The sequence below is a fragment of the Thalassophryne amazonica genome, chromosome 14 (assembly GCF_902500255.1).
Source record: "Thalassophryne amazonica chromosome 14, fThaAma1.1, whole genome shotgun sequence".
Lineage (NCBI taxonomy): Eukaryota > Metazoa > Chordata > Actinopteri > Batrachoidiformes > Batrachoididae > Thalassophryne > Thalassophryne amazonica.
Window position 1 is genome coordinate 37,809,932 of NC_047116.1, and position 21,559 is coordinate 37,831,490.

Here is a 21,559-nt window from a genome sequence, read left to right on the forward strand (position 1 = left end):
CAGGTTAGAGCTGTAAAATTGAGTTGACTGTCCAGTTTGTAAAAGTCCACACAAGCAGAAGTACTGGCTTTGTGTTTGTGTTCTCTATTGCTCTACAGTTGGCACTTTGGTTGATGTCAGTCGTTAATGACTACAGCTTCATAATATCCTCAACTATCAAACTCTGTTTTAATGGATGATTATGGTGTTGTCACCTAAGGTGCGAAGTAAAAAGACATACATCTTCAAGATGGTCATTTTTTTGTATTCTTCAGTTTTTCTTGTACATCTTCAAGATGGTCATTTTTTCTGTTTTGTATTCTTCAGTTTTTCTTGTTTTCCTTCTCTTCTTCTTCGCTTTCTTTTGGTCTGTGTCCAGATTTCCCTGCAGTTCTTCTCCTTGTGTCTGTCTTGTTTGTAGATGTAGGGGATGAGGAGGAGGCAGGACCTCTCCGCCGCTTCCAAAATTCTCGGGAGAGGTGCAAGTTCCTCGCCCCCTCCATCTCAGTTTCCGTGCCCGAGGACGACCCCTACCACTCCGACGAGGAGTACTATGAGCACCCCTTGTTCAGCCCAGAGTGGACGCACTCGGGCGCTCGCCCCACAGGGCAGGCTGTGGCCTTTAGACAGATTGAAGGTGAACCGAGCATGGTTCCTGTGTGCCATTTCCCTCCCATCTCCTCTCTCTTTTTTGCCTTTCTCTTTTTAACACAAGTTTTCCCTCTTTTCTGTGATTTGACCTCCTCCCACCATCCCTTCCGTCCTTCTGTCTCTCCGTCCGTCAGTTCGTCTTTTCGTCTCTTTGTGTGTGTTTGTGTGTCCTTGTGGTGTTTGTTTCTCCACACTCTGAATAATTTCATATTTGTCATAATTATATTTCATTGATTTCACCTGAAACCATTGCTACGTGTTCACCATGCTGTTAAGTCCAACACACAGCAATAATAACAACTGTAAAATACTATATATTATAATTCAGTCAGAAGACATAAACACATTGCTACATTTCTGCAGTGTTTTTTTCTGATATCGAAACATATCAGTGAAACAACATGGCCCAAAAAATAGGTTTTTGGTCCTGGACTTGAAGTAAAATGGATGGTTTTTGTGACTATTCCAAACAGCCCAACCATGAGTGAGGAACCTCCGTACATACACGCTACCCTCTCATGATCATTTTCCAGTTTTGTAGTGGAGTTGCAATATTCCCTGAGAGTTACTGTATGTTCACTGGTGTCATTGTGCTGATTCACAAGAGGGGGGAACCAACTTCTTCAGCCTTAAGTACAATAAACAAAATAGATCTATCTATCTATCTATCTATCTCTCTCTACCTACCTACCTACCTACCTACCTACCAGTAGTGTCTACATTTATGTAATGTTATTATTCTCCACCAGCCATAAGGAAAGAAGGGAGATAAGTAATTTTCACCAACTTTGAACTGGGCATCCCAAATAAGTGGCTCTTGAACGCATAGAAAGAACATAGAATGACACCCACCCACCCCCCACCCCTCAAACAAAATCACTGCTAACCCACCCTACCACCACTGCCGCCTCCACTTCACTGAACATAGTAGATTCTTGAAATTTCCAGCCACACACACATACACACACAAACACACACACACAAATATCAATGTTTGATCTACATGAATTGTAAACCTTCCAGCCTTACATTTTGAAAGCAAAACTGCCACTATTCTTTTTACGCAAATCACAGTGTGGTAGCATAGTTAAATCAACAGCACAGGTGGTTGGTTTTGTTTCCATATATCAGAACTCAAAAGACACCTTTTAGTGAATCTCCAGATTTATCTCCCAGAGTGGTGAAGCCAATATAAAACCAATTGAATTGCACAAATTACTAATGGGGGATGATTGGTGGAAAGTGTGCCTTCTTGATCTAAACGAGTAATAGGCAGGTTACACTGATTGTACCCTTGACTGTGTTGACTGACGTGCATCAGTCATCTGTCTCATACAGTATTTGTGCTTCCATTGACACAAGTATGCCAATTCACTTGATCATCAAGAGCGTCAGTTCTTTTTTGAATTCGGTTTATACGTCTTCAAATAACAGCGTAAATCACCCAAAAGTGCTTCACAAGATTACAGCCTAACCTTCCCTGCCCCCTGAGCAAGTACATTGGGAGCAGTGGTCAAGAAAAACTCCCTCTGGCCTTTTTGAATAGTGGAAGAAACCTATATTCAGAGGGGTGAGTATCTGCTTGGGCTGTTCTACCAATAATAAAATAAGAAAAAGCACAGCAAAGAAATGTCAGACGCTCAAATACAAAAATGTTGCAGCTGAGCAACCACATACATATAGAATAAAGTGGTCACAACAGCAAATGTCTCCACAAAACATCTAAATGGTGCAGAGCAAAGTCAGCAAATGTTTTTAGTCCAAGCTTATGTTCTGAAAGCTTCAGAATGTTCACTACAGTATTTTCCACTTTTAAGAAAAATGTTGTGCTGTCTAAATTTCCCCAAATATACAAGTGGCCAGTGGGACCTCTGAATATTGAGGAAATGCAATAATATTGGTTTGGATATGTGAGAAGAGCAAATGTAAAAAATTTATACAGGGTAAAAGTACATTCTACGATAAAAAAAAATTAGCATAATAACACAATGCACCCTAACACACATACACACAACTGGACTGCAGTTCTTGTAGACACCTTTTTTCCCCAGATTTCAGAACAAATGTGTTTTTGCAATGCCAGTGTAGCTTTGTGATAATTAATTAGTTCTTCATTTATATTTTCCAGTGGCCAGAACACAGAGATTCAGGAATGGTCACACTTTGTATTTACTCAATAATTAAATATCTAACTAGTAAATAAAAAGAAAAAAAATGATAACAAATGTTTCATTTATGTTTTTGTTTGAAAGAATCACACAAACTACAAAAGTAGACGACAGTATGCAAATGGTACCAAACTATACCGCTCTCAGACAACACACTATATGTGTAATGTATTATATGTGTCAACCAAAAAACACTTTATGTTGTGTTTTCAAAGAGCTGAAGGTGTCCCATCACAAACTGTGTCCACACATAACCCAAGTCTGTGTTGCCCGTAGTGTTAATGTGTCCCCCTCTCACCCCTGTTTTTGAGAAGAAGAGACCATGGAGGCTCTTACAGCTGAATACGAGGAGGAGTTGGAAGAGGAGGAGGAGGAGGAGGAGAGTGCAGAGGCAGCAGAGTCCGAAGCAGCTCTTGATGAGCAGCAGTGGAGCGGGGAAGAACCTGAACTGGACAGTCCCCAAGCTGAGCCCTTAGAGCAGGCAGAGGCCATAGACGAGGCCCAGGCTCTAGTCCTGGAGCAGGCCCGGGCAGCTAGTGCTGCTAAAGAAAGCTCTAAGGAGAGCGAGGAGGAGGAAGCAGAGGGTGAGGACAGCTCTGAGAAAGGTGTGTCCTGCCCTCTGCTCTCCCTGCCTGCATGTACTGTAACTGCATTGTCCAGTGTACAAGTGCACCAGATGTGCCAAAGGGCGCCATAAACATTTAACACAAGCATAATTCAGGTGGAATGGCAAGTTACCCCCCCCCTCGCGTGTTCTGCTACGGCTGCAAGGCAACACAGGCTTGTTGGTGATAAGCGCAACATCCTTTTAACTTAATCTGGTTGAACTCTATGTTTTCTTTGCGCTTGTGTTTTTAATTTTCTTGCTGTGGTTTCGCGGCCGGCCGTTTCGTATTTGTATGACTGTAACAGTGCTTTTTCACACCGGCTACAGGCTTACAGGTTTCTCATCTTGTTTTACATATGGCTTAGTGCTGCCGTGCAAGTGCCACACATACAAGTTGTGCAACCATAAATACTTAATACACATGTATCAGTCATATTGTGCAGGAGATTTTGTGTTGGCTGTTTCATGTCCAGTGCAGCAAATAGCTGTAAACAGTAAAAAGTTGATAAATGTTTATTTTGATCAGTTTTTATTTTGCCATAGCTGGTAAATGTGTGCATATGGCATTTCTGTGTCATTCAACACTCAAGAGTCTTCTGTTTTTGTGTTAATAATTTAAAAATGCATTAATAAGATCCACAATTAATTTTATTAACTCGAAATGTGAATGCTGAAATATTTAACTGTTTGAACTCTCACCCTATGTAGAAAGAGTGACAGAAATGCTATTCTTTTGTGTTTGATATTTTGCATGGATTTCCATCCCATCTATTATTGCTTGAGTCACATAAAGCCACATCATGTTTGCCTCATGCCAGTTCCGTCACATACCATGCCATATTCTCATTCATCTGTGAATTGGTGGACTCCATAATCTTGCCGTTCTTCTTCAGTGATGGCAGTGTCATTGTGCTGTAAGTTACTGAGGAGAGCTTTGCTTGTTCTGTGACAACGGCTTTTTCCCATCCCTGGCTATTTATTATAGCACTTAAGGCATGCTAAATAAATACATTTTCTATGATGAAAAGGTCAACTTACAGATTTTCTTTCAGCTTTGAAGATGGACACAGACAAACAGGGCAGTGAGAAAAGTGGTTCCATGAGCCCAGACAGCATTGGATCAGAGAAACGCCCAGAAGAAGCTTTTGAGCCGCAGATCCAAGGGTTCTTCGCAGGTGAACGAGTTGTACCCGAGAGTCCAACCATGGACATGCCCTCCTTTGTTCCTCCAAATCTTCAAAATCAAGCCAAAGAGCCAGCCAGGTCGCTCACCCTCCAGCCAACATACAATGAGCCCATTACTGTGTCAGAGAAGCAGCCATCTGTGGAAGTTGTGGAGTTCAGCAGCATTGGAGAGCCATCTGATTTCTCTTCATTGGGAGTCCAGGTTCAAGGAGAAGATTCAAAAAAAAACACAGGGGACAGATCTGGAATGTCAGCATATTTTGAAACTTCAGCTTTGGAGACTGATGAGCCTCTACACACTAAAGCAGAAGGTTATTATGAACTGAGCACAGCTGGTGAAGACAAAAGTAAAATCGATTCAGTTTCTCCAGAAGTCAGCTACAGCACACTGGCTGAAGCCCAGGATGAACCAGAAACTACAAAAAATACAACAGAAAATTCTAGAGTGTTCACAGTTCCTGACAGGAATAATGAATGCAGGCTCTCCCCTGGGAAACTGGCACTAGAGCAGAGAAGTTACTCACTTAACATCACCATCGGAGCTGTGGATCCAAGTGGCCAAGGACGACTTCGGAACTTCACCCCACTGGCTACAGATATAATATCACACACAAGTGGAAGTCTAGATGAATTAGCAGACTATCTTCCAGTGACCACCCCCTCTGTGGAGAAAACTCCATCTTTCCCTCCCTTGATCCTAGAGACTGCAGCGTCTGTCACTTCAGAATCCTCATCCCCTCCAAAGACATCTGACACCATTTCAAAAACCACCTCTGAACCAGAATCCCCAGAATCACCTAAGGCTTCTAAGAACAATGATAAAAATGGCACAGTGATGACACAAGACTTGCCTGAAATGTTGGACCTTGCTGGCACTCGCTCCAGACTGGCATCAGAAAACACAGAACCAGAATTCGCCCGGAGAAAATCCATTCAATCTGATGGTCCTGCTTTCACCGATGACCCACTGGCTAATTTTGTTTCAGGTGAACAGAGCCCTATGGTTAAAAAAAGTGACAGCCAACTGGAAGAGATGGGTTATTGTGTGTTTAGCGAATATTCAGGACCCATGCCATCGCCTGCAGATGTTTTCAGCCCTACAGATGCATCTGCGAAGGTCTTTACACCCTCAGTCCTGGAGGAGAAAGTGGCTGAGCAAGCTAGAAAATTAGCAGTCAGGGACACATCTATGGAGGACAAGAGCAAGATATCAGGAGCTGCTGACGTAACTGAAGGAATTGACCAGAAAGTGGTGGAGAGAAAAGAGTCCACTGAAGAAAAAGACAAAGCAGCTGCAGATGATCAGCAGACTAAAATTGTAAGTGAGCAAGAGACATCATCAGGTCAGCAGGGTGAGTCCTTCGTGACACCAACTGTCACTGTCACTCTGGAAGAAGGTGGGAGGTCGGTGAGCGAAACAGAAGGACAAGCCAGTGGTGATGGCTCCGCGTCAGAAACTGAGATTGCTGACTACGAGAGGCAGATTCGCAAACTAGAGATGGAAGATAGGCCCCTCAGTTTGGAAGAGGAGCGAGAACTGCAGGAGCTCAGGGAGAAGGTAAAACTGGTCCACCAGGAAGCCTATGAGGAGGTCGACGCTGAAGATGTGTACCAACTGACCGGCGTGGCCAAGGACCGAATTGCAAGACCTGTCAAAACTTCACCTGCTTCATCTGTGGAGAGCAATATTGATGATGACAAGCTGCTCTCCCCAGTGCTCTCACCATCCAAACTTAAACAAAGGGAAGCTTACGGTTCCCCCAAAAGATCAGTTTCCCCAAAGAAAGAGGAGAAGGAGAGAGAGGAGTTAGAAAGAAAGATGAGGGAAGAGCAGGAGAAGGAAGCAGCAGAGAGGAAAATTAGAGAAGAAAGAGAAAGGGAAGAGAAGGAGACAAAAGAAAGAAAGGAGATGGAAAAGAGAGAGAAAGAAGAGGCAGAGAGAATATTGAGGGAGGAAAAAGAAAAGACGGATAAAGAACAGAAAGAGCAAGAAATGAAAGAGAAGCTGGAGATGGAGCTAAAAGAAAAAGAGGAAAAAGAGAGAAAAGAAAGAGAAGAGAAAGAAATGTTAGAGAATGAAAGACAAGCGATAGAAGAGAAAGAATTGCAAGAAAAGAAGGAAAAGGAAAAGATGGAGCATGAACTGAAAATGAAAGAAGACCATGAACAAATGGCAGCGACAGGCATAAATACTGCAATTCCAAGTCCAAAGGCTGCAGTAGAAGACAGTCGCACTGATAACGATGTGTCCGAGATAGTGAGACAATCACCTGAAGAAGTACCACTGTCGCCTACCGAGAATGAAGCTCAAAAGCCCCTCCAAGTTGCTCATGAGGAAGAGGAAGGTGAAGAAGGTGGAGTTGTGTTGGACACAGCTGGGGCTGCAGCCGTAAAGGAAATCCCAGAGGCTCGTGCCACCATCGAGTCAGTGGTGACGGTTGAAGACGATTTTATCACTGTGGTCCAAACTATCGATGAAGGAGAGGAGCCAGTACACAGTGTTCGTTTCTCTGCCCCGCTTGAGACTGAAGCCCTTCATATTACCATCCGGAATGAGGAAGAGGAGGAGGAGTCTGTGGAGTTAGCACAGGAAGCTGACATGGAGCCTGCCAGTCTGGAAGAGGTGTGTGAAGTTCCTGATTCTCCTGATGTTCCTGAGACACCTGCTTCCCCAGAGAAGGTTGCTCATATGTTAGAAACAGAGGGTCCATCAGAAAGCTACGATAGAGATGAAACCACAATAGACGATTCCATCCTGGACAGCTCCTGGGTCGACACCCAAGGTGACAACTTGTTGATAATCTTCTTTTCTGTTTAATTCTTTCAGTGTTCTATAAGTGAATGAACTAACCACAATTCTTATATCTGTAATGGAATTATGCTTTTTGCTTTCATGCAGATGATGATAAGAGCATGGCTACGGAGGCGATAGAGATTTTGCCCAAGGTGATCAGCCCAATAAAAAACCCTGCAGTGGTCCACAGCAAACAGACACAGCCGAGAAAGCCAGAGAAACAGGAAAAGCAAGTTAAACCCAAAGTCAAGGCTGGAAGGGTAAAAGGCCATATCTCTACACCAGAACGCAAACCTGCTCGTAAAGAACCAGTCTACATCCCCAGAGAGGAAGTCAAGAAGAAAAAAGGTTCTTGAATGTCTTACCTATTGCTTTAGTTTTATGCAAATCTATGTAGTTGCAGAGACCTTATCCCTCGCTGGCAAAGTCCCAAAGGGGGATTATGTCATGGCGATTTCTGTCTGTCTGTCCGTCCATCCGTCCATTTCCAAAAGGTTATAAGCATTCCGAAATCAACATCTCTCACACTTTTTTAGGAGGAATTCCATGAAACTTGGTAGAATTCCTTGTTATAGGTTGATAATACACCTTATAATATTGTGCAAGATTAACACATTTTGGCAGAGTTATGGCCCTTGATAAACAAACCTAGACACTGCCATTTTCATGAGTTAGTGTCTGCCTTCTGATATTAATTATCACATACCTTGAAATGTTATCAGAATGTAGCAAGCACTTGTACCAAAGCAGCATTTGCCAGCGGGGAATATTGTGCTCTCAAGAGCACTCTTATTGGGTTATTGGATGTCTAATAATTTCTTGAACAGTAAGATGGTGCACTGACGAGAACACACTGATCTAAATACTTCAAAGACCTGACTAATTGAAAGATAACTTCAATAAGGCTAGTATCTCACTCGATGTGACTATTGGAGACTAGTTGGAGACACAGATTAGTGACAAAACACGCAAATGAGTGACATATTTGCACCTGGTATCTCACTGGAGTGATACAAATGACACTTTGCACACAAAGTGCTCAGCTAGTATTAACCTGCTATTATGCATGTGAGTAGATGCTATGGACATTTCCTCGACTAACAATAATCAAATTAAAATAATAATAAAATGAAAATAAATTAATATTAAATAATAGTAACAAAGCCTTTTTCCTCCACTAAGGAGAAAAAATACAACAGGAAAAAACTGTGAGCAGGGCACTCGCCAAATTGTTGAATGATTTTTGTAGAATGAAATATGTAATGTCCAGTGGTCCACGCCATCACAGAGCTCCTGGGTGGTGCCGTCATGCATCCTCCTATGGAGAGATGTCCTCCTCGTTTCTCGGGAATGGCCAGTATTCATCCACTGCTGTGCTGAAGCCCACCTCTATGCATCCAGACTGACCATGCATGCATGCAAATCACGGGCGCCAGCATGAGAATGATGATACAAGTACCACATTTGGTTTAAAAAATGCTTCTTAGGCATCTTTTGAAAAAGCCATTCAAACTTTCAGAATTACAAAACATGAAAAATGGCCACCATTCTGTCATATTGAATTGCACAGAATACCACCACATGGACCAGTTTGGATGTTGTGTCTGAACTGAGGTTTTTGATGACAAAGAAGTAAGCTCTGTGCAAGCCTTGAGACCCATCGGGCTGGTGCTTATCTCTGTATATCATAGTATAATGCAGATGAGAGTCTGCAGCTCCTTATTCACAGCTGGTTCAGTTGCAGTGATGCAGAAAAAGTGTATTGAAATGGACACAAACACGTAGCATATCCCGGAATCTAAGCCAGGTCTACATTGCTGTACCCACCACACTTGGCATGCTGTAATAATGCTGCTTGGGTTGAGAAATGGCTTGTGTAGTTCCAAATTTGGATTGTACATGGTTTAAATAGTATCATTTGATGCTAGGATCACCAATAGCAGGCAAGTCTATGCATATTTATCCCCGAAACATGAATATCTGTACCATCTCTAGCAGCCATCTTGGAAAGTGGCTGCCATTTCGAAAGTTTGAGTGGCCTGTGGGTATTTGCAAAAGACGAATGCGTTATCAGTATTTTAACCAATATGGCACTTGAACCACCATTTAAATGATTCTTCTGAATATTCTGTGATCTGCTACATGATGAAGCTGGGAACCTTCCTTACTTGATCTTGGAGCAGCATTTGTCTTATTTGCTTAGGGGTATACAGTGTCTGTGGTTTCTTTGATGACCCTTTCTGCTCTGATCATGTAGCTGTGATAAGGAAGACTGAGTTTACCAAAAGAACCGAGGCTCAGATTCACTCACCGTCCAAGAGGAGTATGGTGAAACCAGCCGTCCGTCAGACCCGCCCTACCCAGCACCACTCCTGTCCCAGAAGGAGACCCACAGGTGACACATGACCCTGTCTGGAGATTTTCTGCTGGAAATCCTTTTTTTACATTCACCGTTCATTTCCATTTGATTTGGGCAAATGCCCCCCCCCCCCTTTGCCTTTATTTGGGGAGGTGGTTGTTTTGTTGTTGTTGTTGTTTTGTTTTTTTTTGCCATGTTTTGCCATGTATTCCTTTTTGTTTAACCACAGTTAAACCTAACTGTTTTCCATGGATGGTCTTGCTTTGTTTTGGCACATATCCATGATAGAATCCTTGCTCTCTTTTAAAGAGTAATATAAAACCAAGGTCAAAAACATTGTTTCATTGACCTTTTCTGATTGAGTGCACACCTCTTGGGTATGCCATATATCAATGAAGGGTTAGAGCTTTTGACATTAACTTTCTCTTTATATCCCTTTTTATATCTTGGTAGCAGTTTTTATGCATGTGATGGTATGAATTCATAAAATACGACCATGCTAGTTTCTTATTATTGTCTAAACCTGTAAGGTATGTCCAATGATTGTTGGGAATACAGAATTTGGGCTGAAAAATATTTATTAGTCATTCAGAAAAAAATCCCAGTTTTTCCTGCATTTCTAAAGTATGTATCCACAACACTGTTTTGCTGCTTGCTGTGGTTGCCAAGCAACTAGTGGTCCATGCTGTTTTTATTTTAACTTGGTACTATAAAGTCATCCATAACATTCTCCAGTCCTAAAAGCTGTTTTTGCTTGATTTCCCCCCCAAGGCCTGAATTCTGTGTCATTTCTGATGAATGCTCAGTATATTGCTGTATTTTCCTGATTGGTTCCCTTGTGTAATCTGAAATCCCTGGTTTTATATGATATCCTGCCAAATCTTGGCTTAAGAGTGCCATCAAGACAATGGCAACCAGGCCCCACAGGACATGTAATTTGTCACAGTTTATAATGCAAAAATAAAGATTTATTTTATTTATTAATTTATTTGCTATATGTGTGTCGGGTGAGTGTATATTTGTATCCTCTGTTTGGTTTCCGCATCGTCAGATTCTCTGCACACACTGAATTTTTGTGTCTCTGTTTCTCTCAGATTCATTACCAGACAGTCGTCAGCCTCTCAGTGTTGCCAGACTGTCTCGGGACCGAGCATCGGTGAGTTGTCACCACCAGTCCATTTTTGCCATGACATCATTGGCATACAAGATTGTTTAACTGTAAATCTGCTTGATTCATCAAAGGGGTGGTCACTTGGCTGCACAATGCATTTTTAATCATTAAAACCAGACTCATAATATTCAAGTCCAAATATTTCTCATAACTACAGTCATTTTTATTTAGTCTTTATTAGATCTGTTAGCTCTGTTTTCATTTTGGTATTTTATTTCATTTATTTATTTGGTGTATGAGTCATAGAATGTGAATGTGGAATATCACCATGGCACCTAATAACTATGTCACAGTTTGGGAAACAGTTTTTTTGTTTTTATAGTCTTGTCTGTCCATTCATTTGTCCATGAGTTTGTAAGTGTAACTCCTTCTAAGCCTTTTGGTCAATTTCAGCAAAGCTTCACACAATAGTAGCACACAGACGTGTTCAATATGAAGATACATATGAAGGTAGAAAAATGGCTCATATTATGCGCTATGGTTTAGTGTATTGGAAGTGCATTCACTTTTGCCATCCATCCATCCATCCATCCATCCATCCATTTCTTCCGCTTTATCCGGAGTTTGGGTCGCGGGGGCAGCAGCTCAAGCAAAGCCACCCAGACCTCCCGATCCACACACACCTCCCCCAGCTCCTCCGGGAGAACCCCAAGGCGTTCCCAAGCCAGCCGAGAGATGTAGTCCCTCCAGTGTGTCCTTCCCCGGGGCCTCCTCCCAATGGGACGTGCCTGGAACACCTCTCCAGCGAGGCGTCCAGGGGGCATCCGGAAAAGATGCCTGAGATGTTTTTGTGCAAGTATTTGCTCATTTTGGAAATGGATGCCTGCAGTGCGTTTCAAAAAGCTGGGACAGTGGTGTGTTTACCACTGTGTTACATCACCTTTCCTTCTAACAACACTCAATAAGCATTTGGGAACTGAGGACACTAATTGTTGAAGCTTTGTAGGTAGAATTCTATCCCATTCTTGCTTGATGTACAGCTTCAGTTGTTCAACAGTCCGGGGTCTCTGTTGTAGTATTTTGCACTTCATAATGTGCCACACATTTTCAATGGGCAACAGGTCTGGACTGCAGGCAGGCCAGTCTAGTACCTGCACTCTTTTACTACGAAGCCACACTGTTGGTAACGTGCAGAATGTGGCTTTGGCATTGTCTTGCTGAAATAAGCAGGGACGTCCCTGAAAAGACGTTCCTTGGATGCAGCATGTGTTGCTCCAAAACCTGGATGTACCTTTCAGCATTGATGGTGCCATCACAGATGTGTAAGTTGTGCATGCCATGGCACTAACACACCCCCATACCATCACAGATGCTGCCTTTTGAACTTTGAGCTGGTAACAATGTGGATGGTCTTTGTCCTCTTTTGTCCGGAGGACACGATGTCCATGATTTCCAAAAACAATTTCCAAAACAATATGGACTCATCAGACCACAGCACACTTTTCACTTTGCTTTTGTCCATTTCAAGTGAGCTCAGGCCCAGAGAAGGCGGTGGTGTTTCTGGATGTTGTTGATGGCTTTTGCTTTGCATGGTGGAGTTTTAACTTGCACTTGTAGATGTAGCGACGAACTGTGTTAACTGACAATGGTTTTCTGTAGTGTTCCTAAGACCACGCGGTAAGATCCTTTACAACAATGAGGTTGGTTTTTAATGCAGTGCCGCCTGAGGGATCGAAGGTCACAGACATTCAGTGTTGGTTTTCGGCCTTGCTGCTTACGTGTAGAAAGTTCTTAAGCGTTGGACTATTTTTTTCACACAGTTGTTCACAAAGTGGTGATCCTTGCCCCATCTTTGCTGTGAACGGCTGAGCCTTTCGGGGATGCTCCTTTTATATCCAGTCATGACACTCACCTGTTTCCAATTAACCTATTCACTTGGGAATGTTCCAAACAGGTGTTCTTTGAGCATTCATCAACTTTCTCAGTCTTTTGTTGCCCCTGTCTCAGCTTTTTGAAATGTGTTGCAGGCATCCATTTCAAAATGAGCATGCACAAAACCTGCATGCATTCGCTCTGCCCTCAAATCCCAGTTCTCTGTGAGTAGAGCTGAATAGTGATTGAGGCTAGTTATCAAATTTTAGAACATGTCTTACTCATGAAACACACTGCAATGGTTGCACAGGGGTACAAGGGTGATTTTGTTTTTCCCCTAACGTCTTAGTTTAAGATATTTAAGCCATAAAGTTCTGTATAATTGTGGATGTGGTTGCTTGAGTACAGCGGCTGAGCCCAGTGGCTCTGCCTTTCGTAGCCTCTGACTGAAACTCGGTGTCCGCTGCAGCAGCCACTCGCGGTAATGTGATTGTTATGTCTGTTTGTTTGGAGTATTTATTACAAACACCTGGAAAAAATGCTGATTGTTGTGTGGTGAAACATCCTAACTGATCACCTAGACATCTCTGTTGCAATATTTGTACTCAGTGACACTCTGGGCGGATATCATGTTGAAATGCTAAAGGTGTTAGCACTTTTAGTAGCTGTCGGTACCTTCATCCATTTGGTCCACTTAATATACGATTGCTGAGAAAAATAAGCGGCTCATAACTTTTAATGTCCACACCAAAGCAAATCATTAGGTGAACCACTGCGCAGTCTCCAAAAATATGCTTTAATAAACACCCAAACCGACGCGCGCCTGTTAGCTGGTGATTCAGACTCAAAGAAAGGTGCCTTTTTTGTCACACACTGAGCCACCCACACTCCTCCCCTTTCAGCATTAATGAATCATTGCATGCTGGGCTCTCTACATGGCGGTGTCCAGACAAGTGTGTCATTTCAGCTTGTCTTGCCGATCACTTACAATAAGTTCCCTTCCCATCAGGGGCCGTGACCCACTATTAGGAATCACTGCTCTGTGGTGTTGAAATTTGAAATTTCTGTATCGCTAGTTCGCATCTAACATGTCAATAACATGTCTTGTCAGTCACTTCAGAGGTGTTATCTGGTGACAAAACAGCATTTTTAAATAAGTGTTTATTGCTAGATAACTTTTACAAAGTATATGAGGAAAAAAATGGCAAACAGATTACACAGAAATACATCAGTTTTCCACCATCTTGGATTATTTAGCAACCACTCGGATTGGCAGTCGCTGTTCCACACCACTCAGCATTTGCAAAAGACAGACTTCTCATGTAATTTGTCTCTTCCTAGTTGGCAGCACTGCGACCACTGTGTCTTGTCACTGTGATTGAAAAATGAATAGTAGCTCCTCTCTTAACTCTGTCTCCTGTAACTAATCTATCCGTAGGGTGATCTCAGTCTCTTCCACAGAGAAGTGGGAATTTTTAAAATTTTATGCACTCACTGATATCAGATCAGTAACTGAGTTTTTGCAGATATACTTGTGGTTAGAGAATGGATGCCAAGAGAGCAATAACTTGTACTTGTGTATTTGTGGACACTTCAAATGTTTCCACACGGTGAGGAAACACAGCATGACTTCGTCATATCATTAGTGGGAATTAAGAGCCCTTCAAAGTCTGATTCCACATGTCCTCCTGAGGTTTTAACAGTAGCTTTAGCACTTATACAGATAAAACAAATCTGCTGTTTAATGAAGCATTATCCCTTACTTGGAAAAAATAGCCCCTTTATTAACACCTCCATTGTTGAAACAGCCTCCCTTCATATAAATTTGTGTGAAGTGTTTGCTGTTGTTGCTCACTTTAATGGATGTTTGCACAAGTAGTCCATACACATCCGTTTAGAGCTTTTTCACTGAGTGGGTGTTGAAAACCCTGTGACATTTCTCCAGCGGTTGTGGTCGTGACTGTATTTACTCCTCCACTATGGTAATGACAGTGGCTATGTCTAAAATACAGCAACCTCCTGCTTATCCTAAATGTCAAGTCATCACAGTATTTAATGCATGTAGTCTGTCCCTTATTGCCCATACTTCATACAGGAATTAACTGGAGTTTCACGCAAGTTGCAATGTTTACACAGTGCATTACATTCACGTGTACTAAAATTTCATTTCTAAGTGTATAACCTATTGTAGTTTTTAAATAATGTTTTCATCCTTTTTAGACAGTCAATGAATACATATGCAAAGCTATGATTGTATGCTGAGAACAGCAGATTTTATGTTAATATCTCATTGTTTGTGCCACAGTTGGAATATCAGAATGTATGCTGTGTCCTGTGTATTGTTGGTGTGTTATTCATCCACCGGCCCCCGTCATTGCTCCATCTCAGCGCCATGCCCATCATTTGCCACCATCAAACTTCCCCACCTCCACATCCAGAGTGGCTGCCTCATTAATAGGCCAGTGTCAATGGAGCATCAAGGCTCTGCCACTTTCCACAGATTCACAGGTAAGGTAGGTGGATCGTAGACCAGCACTGTGCCTGAAGACGTTCTCTAATGGTTTCAGCCATTTTCAATATTGAATCCACAGGGAATGTCAGCATGAGTGGCCACGGGGTTTCATATCGTCTACCTTCTGTGTTTGACTCTAACAGGACTGTAGATCACAAAGCCCTGACAAGAGATCTTTGCCACAGCCTGCCTCCATCCTGAGTCGTCGTGGCGACCACGAGGAAAGTTCCACTTCCATCACCAGCTCCGGCTCCACGGCTCCCCGCAGACCCACATGTAGGCTGTAGATTTTGTAATCATCTTCACAAAGCACCAAGTGGCAGTAGGAAGCCTGTCGTATGAATTCAAAGAGCATTGACTGAAATAGCATAGAATTCTGACATTCAGTCTGTACAACAGCTGATAACTGTAAGCCTGGAATATGACTGTAGAAAGCCAGTTTGTTCCATTACTTACTTTAATAGAGTTCAGACTCATCAATTTGTAAAATCATACACCTTGGAAGGTTTGAAGAATTGGTCGAAAATACTCTAAATAGACTTCACATTTCATTTTTATTTCAAGAAATCATGCAGTTTGTTCCTCAGAAGTCTGTGCATCAATAATTGTAACATTAACCCTTTAATTTCCTCACATTTTCAGTAGAATGTAGTAGATACCATTATGCTCTACCAAACAATTAAGTTGAACATTAAAGGATTATATCCACCAGCAGTCTAAAACTCAAAATCCTCTGCTTTACATACACTTGCTGCCCCTATTAGGACTTTCTTCAGTCTGCATGAGGTGATCCAAATCCTCGAGCAAGACTGAAACACAATGAACCATCTACAGGTCAACCATCAGTAGAAATAAGTAGAAATTACTGTACTAAAATGTTTACATTACACCATCATCATAGGTGTACCAGACACCATAAAATGTCTCACAGAGCTTGACACTAGAAAAGACCCTTTTTGCACTTTATGGGAGTAACTCTGCAGTCCCCTTCCATCAGAGGAAAGCATGTATTATGAATGGGCTGGGTTAAACCATCTGGACCCTCATCCCCTGGAAAAACAAGAAGACACTGGAGATCACAAAAGGTGTTGTCTTTGGAGGGTGTCAATAGGTGTGGTTGTACATTGCATATGGACACCCAGGTCTGAACTTGAGGTGGCTCATGTGGGTGGACACTTGGAACATACTCTTCTCCCAGCAAGGATAACCAGCTCTCACTGCTGCTGAGGTAGCTTGGAAAACTGCATTGCAGTGGGAGTACTCTCTGAGGTCTGCAGACATGGATGTGACCTGGCAAAAGTGAGTGTATACGTTGACTACCTCAGTGATTCTCCGGCCAGTCCCACACTCCATTGTTCCCTCACTCGTGAACAAGACCCTGAGGTACTTGAACTCCTTCACTTGGGGCAAGACCTCATTTCCTACCGGGAGTCGGCAAACCATTGGTTTCTTGCTGAGAACCATGGCCTCAGATTTAGAGGTGCTGATCCTCATCCCACCCGCTTCACACTTGGCTGCGAACCAGTCCAGTGAAGACCCTCTTTCCCCTCAACTACACCTTGATATCCTGTCCATGAATATCATAAATAGGATTGGTGACAAGGTGCAGCCCTGTCAGAGGCCAACCCTGACAAAAACAAGTCTGACTTACTGCCGAGAACCCAAACACAGATCTCGCATTGTGAATACAGAGAATGGATGGCCCTGAGAAGAGACCCCTCACTCCATACTCCCACAGCACCTCCCACAATATCTCCCAGGGTACGTGATCATCCCGCTTTCTCCAAGTCCACAAAACACATGTAGACTGGATGGGCATACTCCCAGGCACCCTCCAGGATCCTTGTGAGAGTGAAGAGCTGGTCAGTTGTTCCACGACCAGAACGGACCAGCATTGTGCCTCTTCAGTCAGAGGTGCGACTACCGGCTGAACCCTCCTTTCCAGCACCCTAGAGTAGACTTTACCAGGGAGGCTGAGTAGTGTGATGCCCCTGTAATTGGCACACACTCTCTGGTCCCCCTTTCTCGACCACCATCCCAGACGTCTTATCCAAGACAGTCCCTCCACACTCAGAGCCTTCAGCATTTTTGGACGGATCTCATGAACTCCTGGGGCTTTGCCACTGCGGAGTTGTTTGACTACCTCATTGACTTCCACCAGGGAAATAGATGATGATCCCCCATCCACTTCCAGCTTTGCCCCTTCTATAGAGGGTGCTCTAGTCTGATGCAGGAGATCCTCAAAGTATTCCTTCCAGCGTCTGATTACCTCCTCAATTGAGGTCAACAGAGTCCCATCGTTACTGTAGACAGCTTGGATGGTCATCCATTTCCCTCTCCTTAGTTGCCTCACGGCCTGCCAGAAGCACCGTGGTGCTGACCACAAGTCCTTCTCCATGGTTGCTCTGAACTCCTCCACCACCTGCTGCTTTACCCTCCATCACAGCAGAGGCTGCCACTTTTCAGGCCTGTCAATAGCTTGCAACTGCCTCCGGAGTCCTCTGAGACAACATATCCTGGAAGGACTCCTTCTTCATTCTGATGGCTTCCCTGACCACCGATGTGAATCACAGTGTTCAAGGGTTGCTGCCCCTTGAGGCACTTAAGACCTTCAGGCCACACCTCCCCCACTGCGGCTTCAGAAATGAAAACTTTGAACGTTGCCCATTCTGGTACAAAACCATCAACCTCCAGAGGGATGCCAGAAAACTGGAGGTGTGAGTTGAAGATCTTTCAGACAATGGCCTCCTCCAGATCTTCCTACTTCACACGCACTATCCGTTTGGGCTTACCAGGTCTGTCCAAAGTCCTCCCCCACCGTCTGATTCAACTCACCACCAGATGGTGATCAATTGACAGCTCTGACCCTCTCTTCACCCAAGTGTCCAGAACATACTGCTTCAGATCAGATGATATGATCGCAAAATCGATCATCGACCTTTGGCCTGGGGTGCTGTGGTACCATTTACACTTATGAGCATCCTCATGTTTGAACATTGTGTTTATTATGGACAGTTCATGACTAGCACAGAAGTCCAGTAACAAATGACCCCTCAGGTTTAGATCAGGGAGGCCCTTCCTCTCAGTCACACCTCTCTAGGATTGCCACTCCAATCCTCGCCACTCATTGATTAATGACTGCACCACAAGTGGTATGGTTCTTATCATGGGTGATTTCAATGTGACCACAGGCATGGAAAGCACTAGTTACAAATATTGCGTATACTCCCACATAATGTGTGGTGAAAATGATGGAATGCTTCTTTAATTTGCAAAGAGTCAGGGGCTACTAGTCTCTGGATACTGGTTCCACTGTCCAGAATCTTACCCCTGAATGTGGTACTCCACCTCTTGTGGTGCAGGTAAGGAGAGCGATGATGTTGGGAAGAGAGTAAAAACTTCTGCAGACCTGCAGGATCCATAGAAGTGTCTAGTTTGTGAACTCTGATAATAGACTTGGATTTGCAAAGGATTCAAATTGTCAAAGTTGTTGAGCGATTTTCTGTAGGGGCTTGGTGTATGCTATCAAGATAGATTGTTCATGGTAATGAGTCATTCACGTCATCAGGAGAGTCGTCAAGGGAGCCATCAGGGGAGGCTTCCATCCCATCATTAGGAGAGTGCTAACTAGAGCACAATGGGTGCTAATTAGAGCTATTGTTTAGTCACTAGCCTATAGCAGTCGGCCCTCTCGGTAGGAGGGGTCTGGTTAGGTTAAAAAACTCCAGCTTTTGTTGGCTTCTGGTTTATTCTTCTCTACAAGAGTCAAGACAGAAGTCAGACTACCAGAGCAAGAATTTTAGCTGAGGAAGCTTCTGTGATTTGAAGCGAAACGTCCTCACGTCAAGCAACCCAGTCCAGTCGAAGAGTCAAGCTTCTCTACTATGGAAACCACCTGGACAACTGAGAGCCTACACAGAAACTATCAAGATACAGTACATCTGGGAAGGCCATATGGCATCATCAGGTCCCTGTATAGAGGTGTTTGGTAGTGCTAATATCTTTGCAAGATACAAGTCCAGGTCTTCAGAATCACAGTATTTCATGTCTTACTGCATGGTTCTGAGACTTAGACTCTAACCAATGACGTAGGATGTCTTTTGTACTTGGTCTTCACATAGAAGACTTGAGGACAACTGGAAAGACTATGTCAGACTACTCAGAGGTAGATGAGGTGTATTACTTGTATTGTGAGAGAATATTTGCTCCATCACTGTGGCCATGTTGTGCATTTCCCTAAGCATGTTCCACCACATATGTAACTAAGTGCTGAAGACCCCAGCAAATGGAAATGTCTAAAGGAGCATCCAGGTATCACTTTGCTGTGGCAAATAGATGGATACTTTTGTGAGGTGGGGATGGGGAATTGTTTTTTTCTTGGTGGTTGCTGATCAGGACTCAGGTAGCTTCGGTGAAGATGCCAACATGCAGCACCACTGCACGCTCCTTGACCTGAGGTAGTGACATTTCACCAGATGTTTGACTTTTTCAGGAGCTGGTCTTTCTTGTATCTGGTTGTGTACAGACTGACGAGATACACTCCAGAAGATGAGCTAAAAAGCCCTGTCACTTTCTCATGTATAGACAGTACTTAACATAACATTTAATAATGGATTTAACATTAACATTTAAGAACACAACATTTAATAATAAAATGTTCATAATATGTCTACACACTTAATGGGTATTACATTAGGTTATGATCACTTAAAAGAACAGAAGAGTAAAAGTGATTGCTTATTCCATATAAAAATAACATGAAAAAAAAACCTTTCTCCGGTAGTTTTTTTTTTTTTTTTTGTTTTGTTTTTTTCAGAAAAACCATTGATAATTTTGAGATATCCTGTTAAATACACGTGGAAGTGGATTTCTAAAAATCTCCAGAGGTCTTTCATTTTCAGTTCCTTCTTCTGTCATTCATCTTAGAAATCCTAACCTTTTCTCTCTCTTTCCTTCTTTCCTTTAGCGTTTCACACTCAGATGAGGGCAGAGCACAGGACAGGACGAGCCCCTGGTATGACAGGTACAGAGGAGACTGGACTTCTGTCTGTCACTCCTTACGCTTAACACTTTATTTCTGCCACCAGCAGCTTGTGATGGGCCAAAGTTGTCATCACCTTTGTCTGTTTCTGATAAGATAAGATAACTGAAAAGGAAGTGGAAAGATTTTGATTACATTTTGAAAAGAGATGTTCCTTTATTCAGGGAAGATTTTTTTTTGAACTGGAAAATTAAAATTTTAACCCCGTGAATTCTTTTGGGTGTATTTTGGGCTGCTAGTAACAAAAAAGGCTTAAAATTGTCTAGCTACAACCTAGCTTAGCTATAACCCATTTTTGTGGTAATTCGTATCAAGTCTGCCAGTATACGTGCATCCAGAAAGTATTCACAGCGTTTCACTTTTCGCACATTTTGTTACGTTACAGCTGTAGCAGATATAAGTTAAACAACATTTAATTAAATGTGAAATTTAAATAAAATACCTCAAAAGGGGCAGCACTACTTACAAGTATTGGGAAAATTGTTATAATCAATGTTAATCAGTCTTTGATCTGAAAGTCCTAAGTTCTGGATACAATAGATTAAACATTCAAAGATTCAAGATTCAAAGGAAATTTATGTCATATGCACAATATAGAACATGAACATGTTCCCTGCACAATGAAATGTGTCTACTGCATTTAACCCAATCCTAATTGCCAGTAGGAGCAGAAGTCGCCATTAGGCGCCCGGGGACCAGCTCCAGATGTACATCCCTGCCTTGGTCAACAGCAGGGCTGAGCAAACCAACACCGACCCATAACAAACAACGCACACACAACACACAACACATAGGCCGGCCCGGTACATAAAACATATATATGAAAGCAAAACACGAGGGAAATGGAGAAAAAAAAAAAAAAAAACCTCATAGCTGCTGCATTACACAGCAGCAATGAGGAAAAAAAAAAATCCCCATCAGCACAGAAAAACAATAATCACAGAGACAAAAACAAGGACACAGGACGACAACCGAGATTTGAAAGGACCAGTTTATCAGAACACTCCGGAGGCAGCCTGTTTGGCGCCGTCAACGGCCTTGTCCGACAATCCTGAGGGTGAGGGGAGCAGCCCTGCGCAGTCCTGAGCAGTCCTGAACAGTTCTAACAGAGCTGGAGAAGCTGAGGGGAGGGGGGAAGACCAGGGAGCGAGGCTTAAGTGTTGATCTTCTGAGGAGGTTTTATCACAGCGACCTTGAAGTGCAGCTGTATTTGGGGAAGCCAAATGAATAGCCAGATTAGCAGACGCCTGAAAGATTCCACAGTTCTGAGAACAGAGTGG

General features: G+C 42.9%; 1 protein-coding gene across 1 annotated transcript in view; it reads left to right on the forward strand.

The window, feature by feature from the left end:
- Positions 1-21,559, forward strand: part of map2 (microtubule-associated protein 2) — a 235,391-nt gene that overhangs the window by 95,514 nt on the left and 118,318 nt on the right. The window contains exons 5-12 of the mRNA XM_034185765.1: positions 401-616; positions 3,113-3,403; positions 4,458-7,373; positions 7,490-7,732; positions 9,642-9,779; positions 10,838-10,899; positions 15,382-15,514; positions 20,205-20,261. Of these exons, the coding sequence (XP_034041656.1) occupies positions 401-616; positions 3,113-3,403; positions 4,458-7,373; positions 7,490-7,732; positions 9,642-9,779; positions 10,838-10,899; positions 15,382-15,514; positions 20,205-20,261 (4,056 nt within the window). The remainder of the gene's footprint in view (positions 1-400; positions 617-3,112; positions 3,404-4,457; positions 7,374-7,489; positions 7,733-9,641; positions 9,780-10,837; positions 10,900-15,381; positions 15,515-20,204; positions 20,262-21,559) is intronic.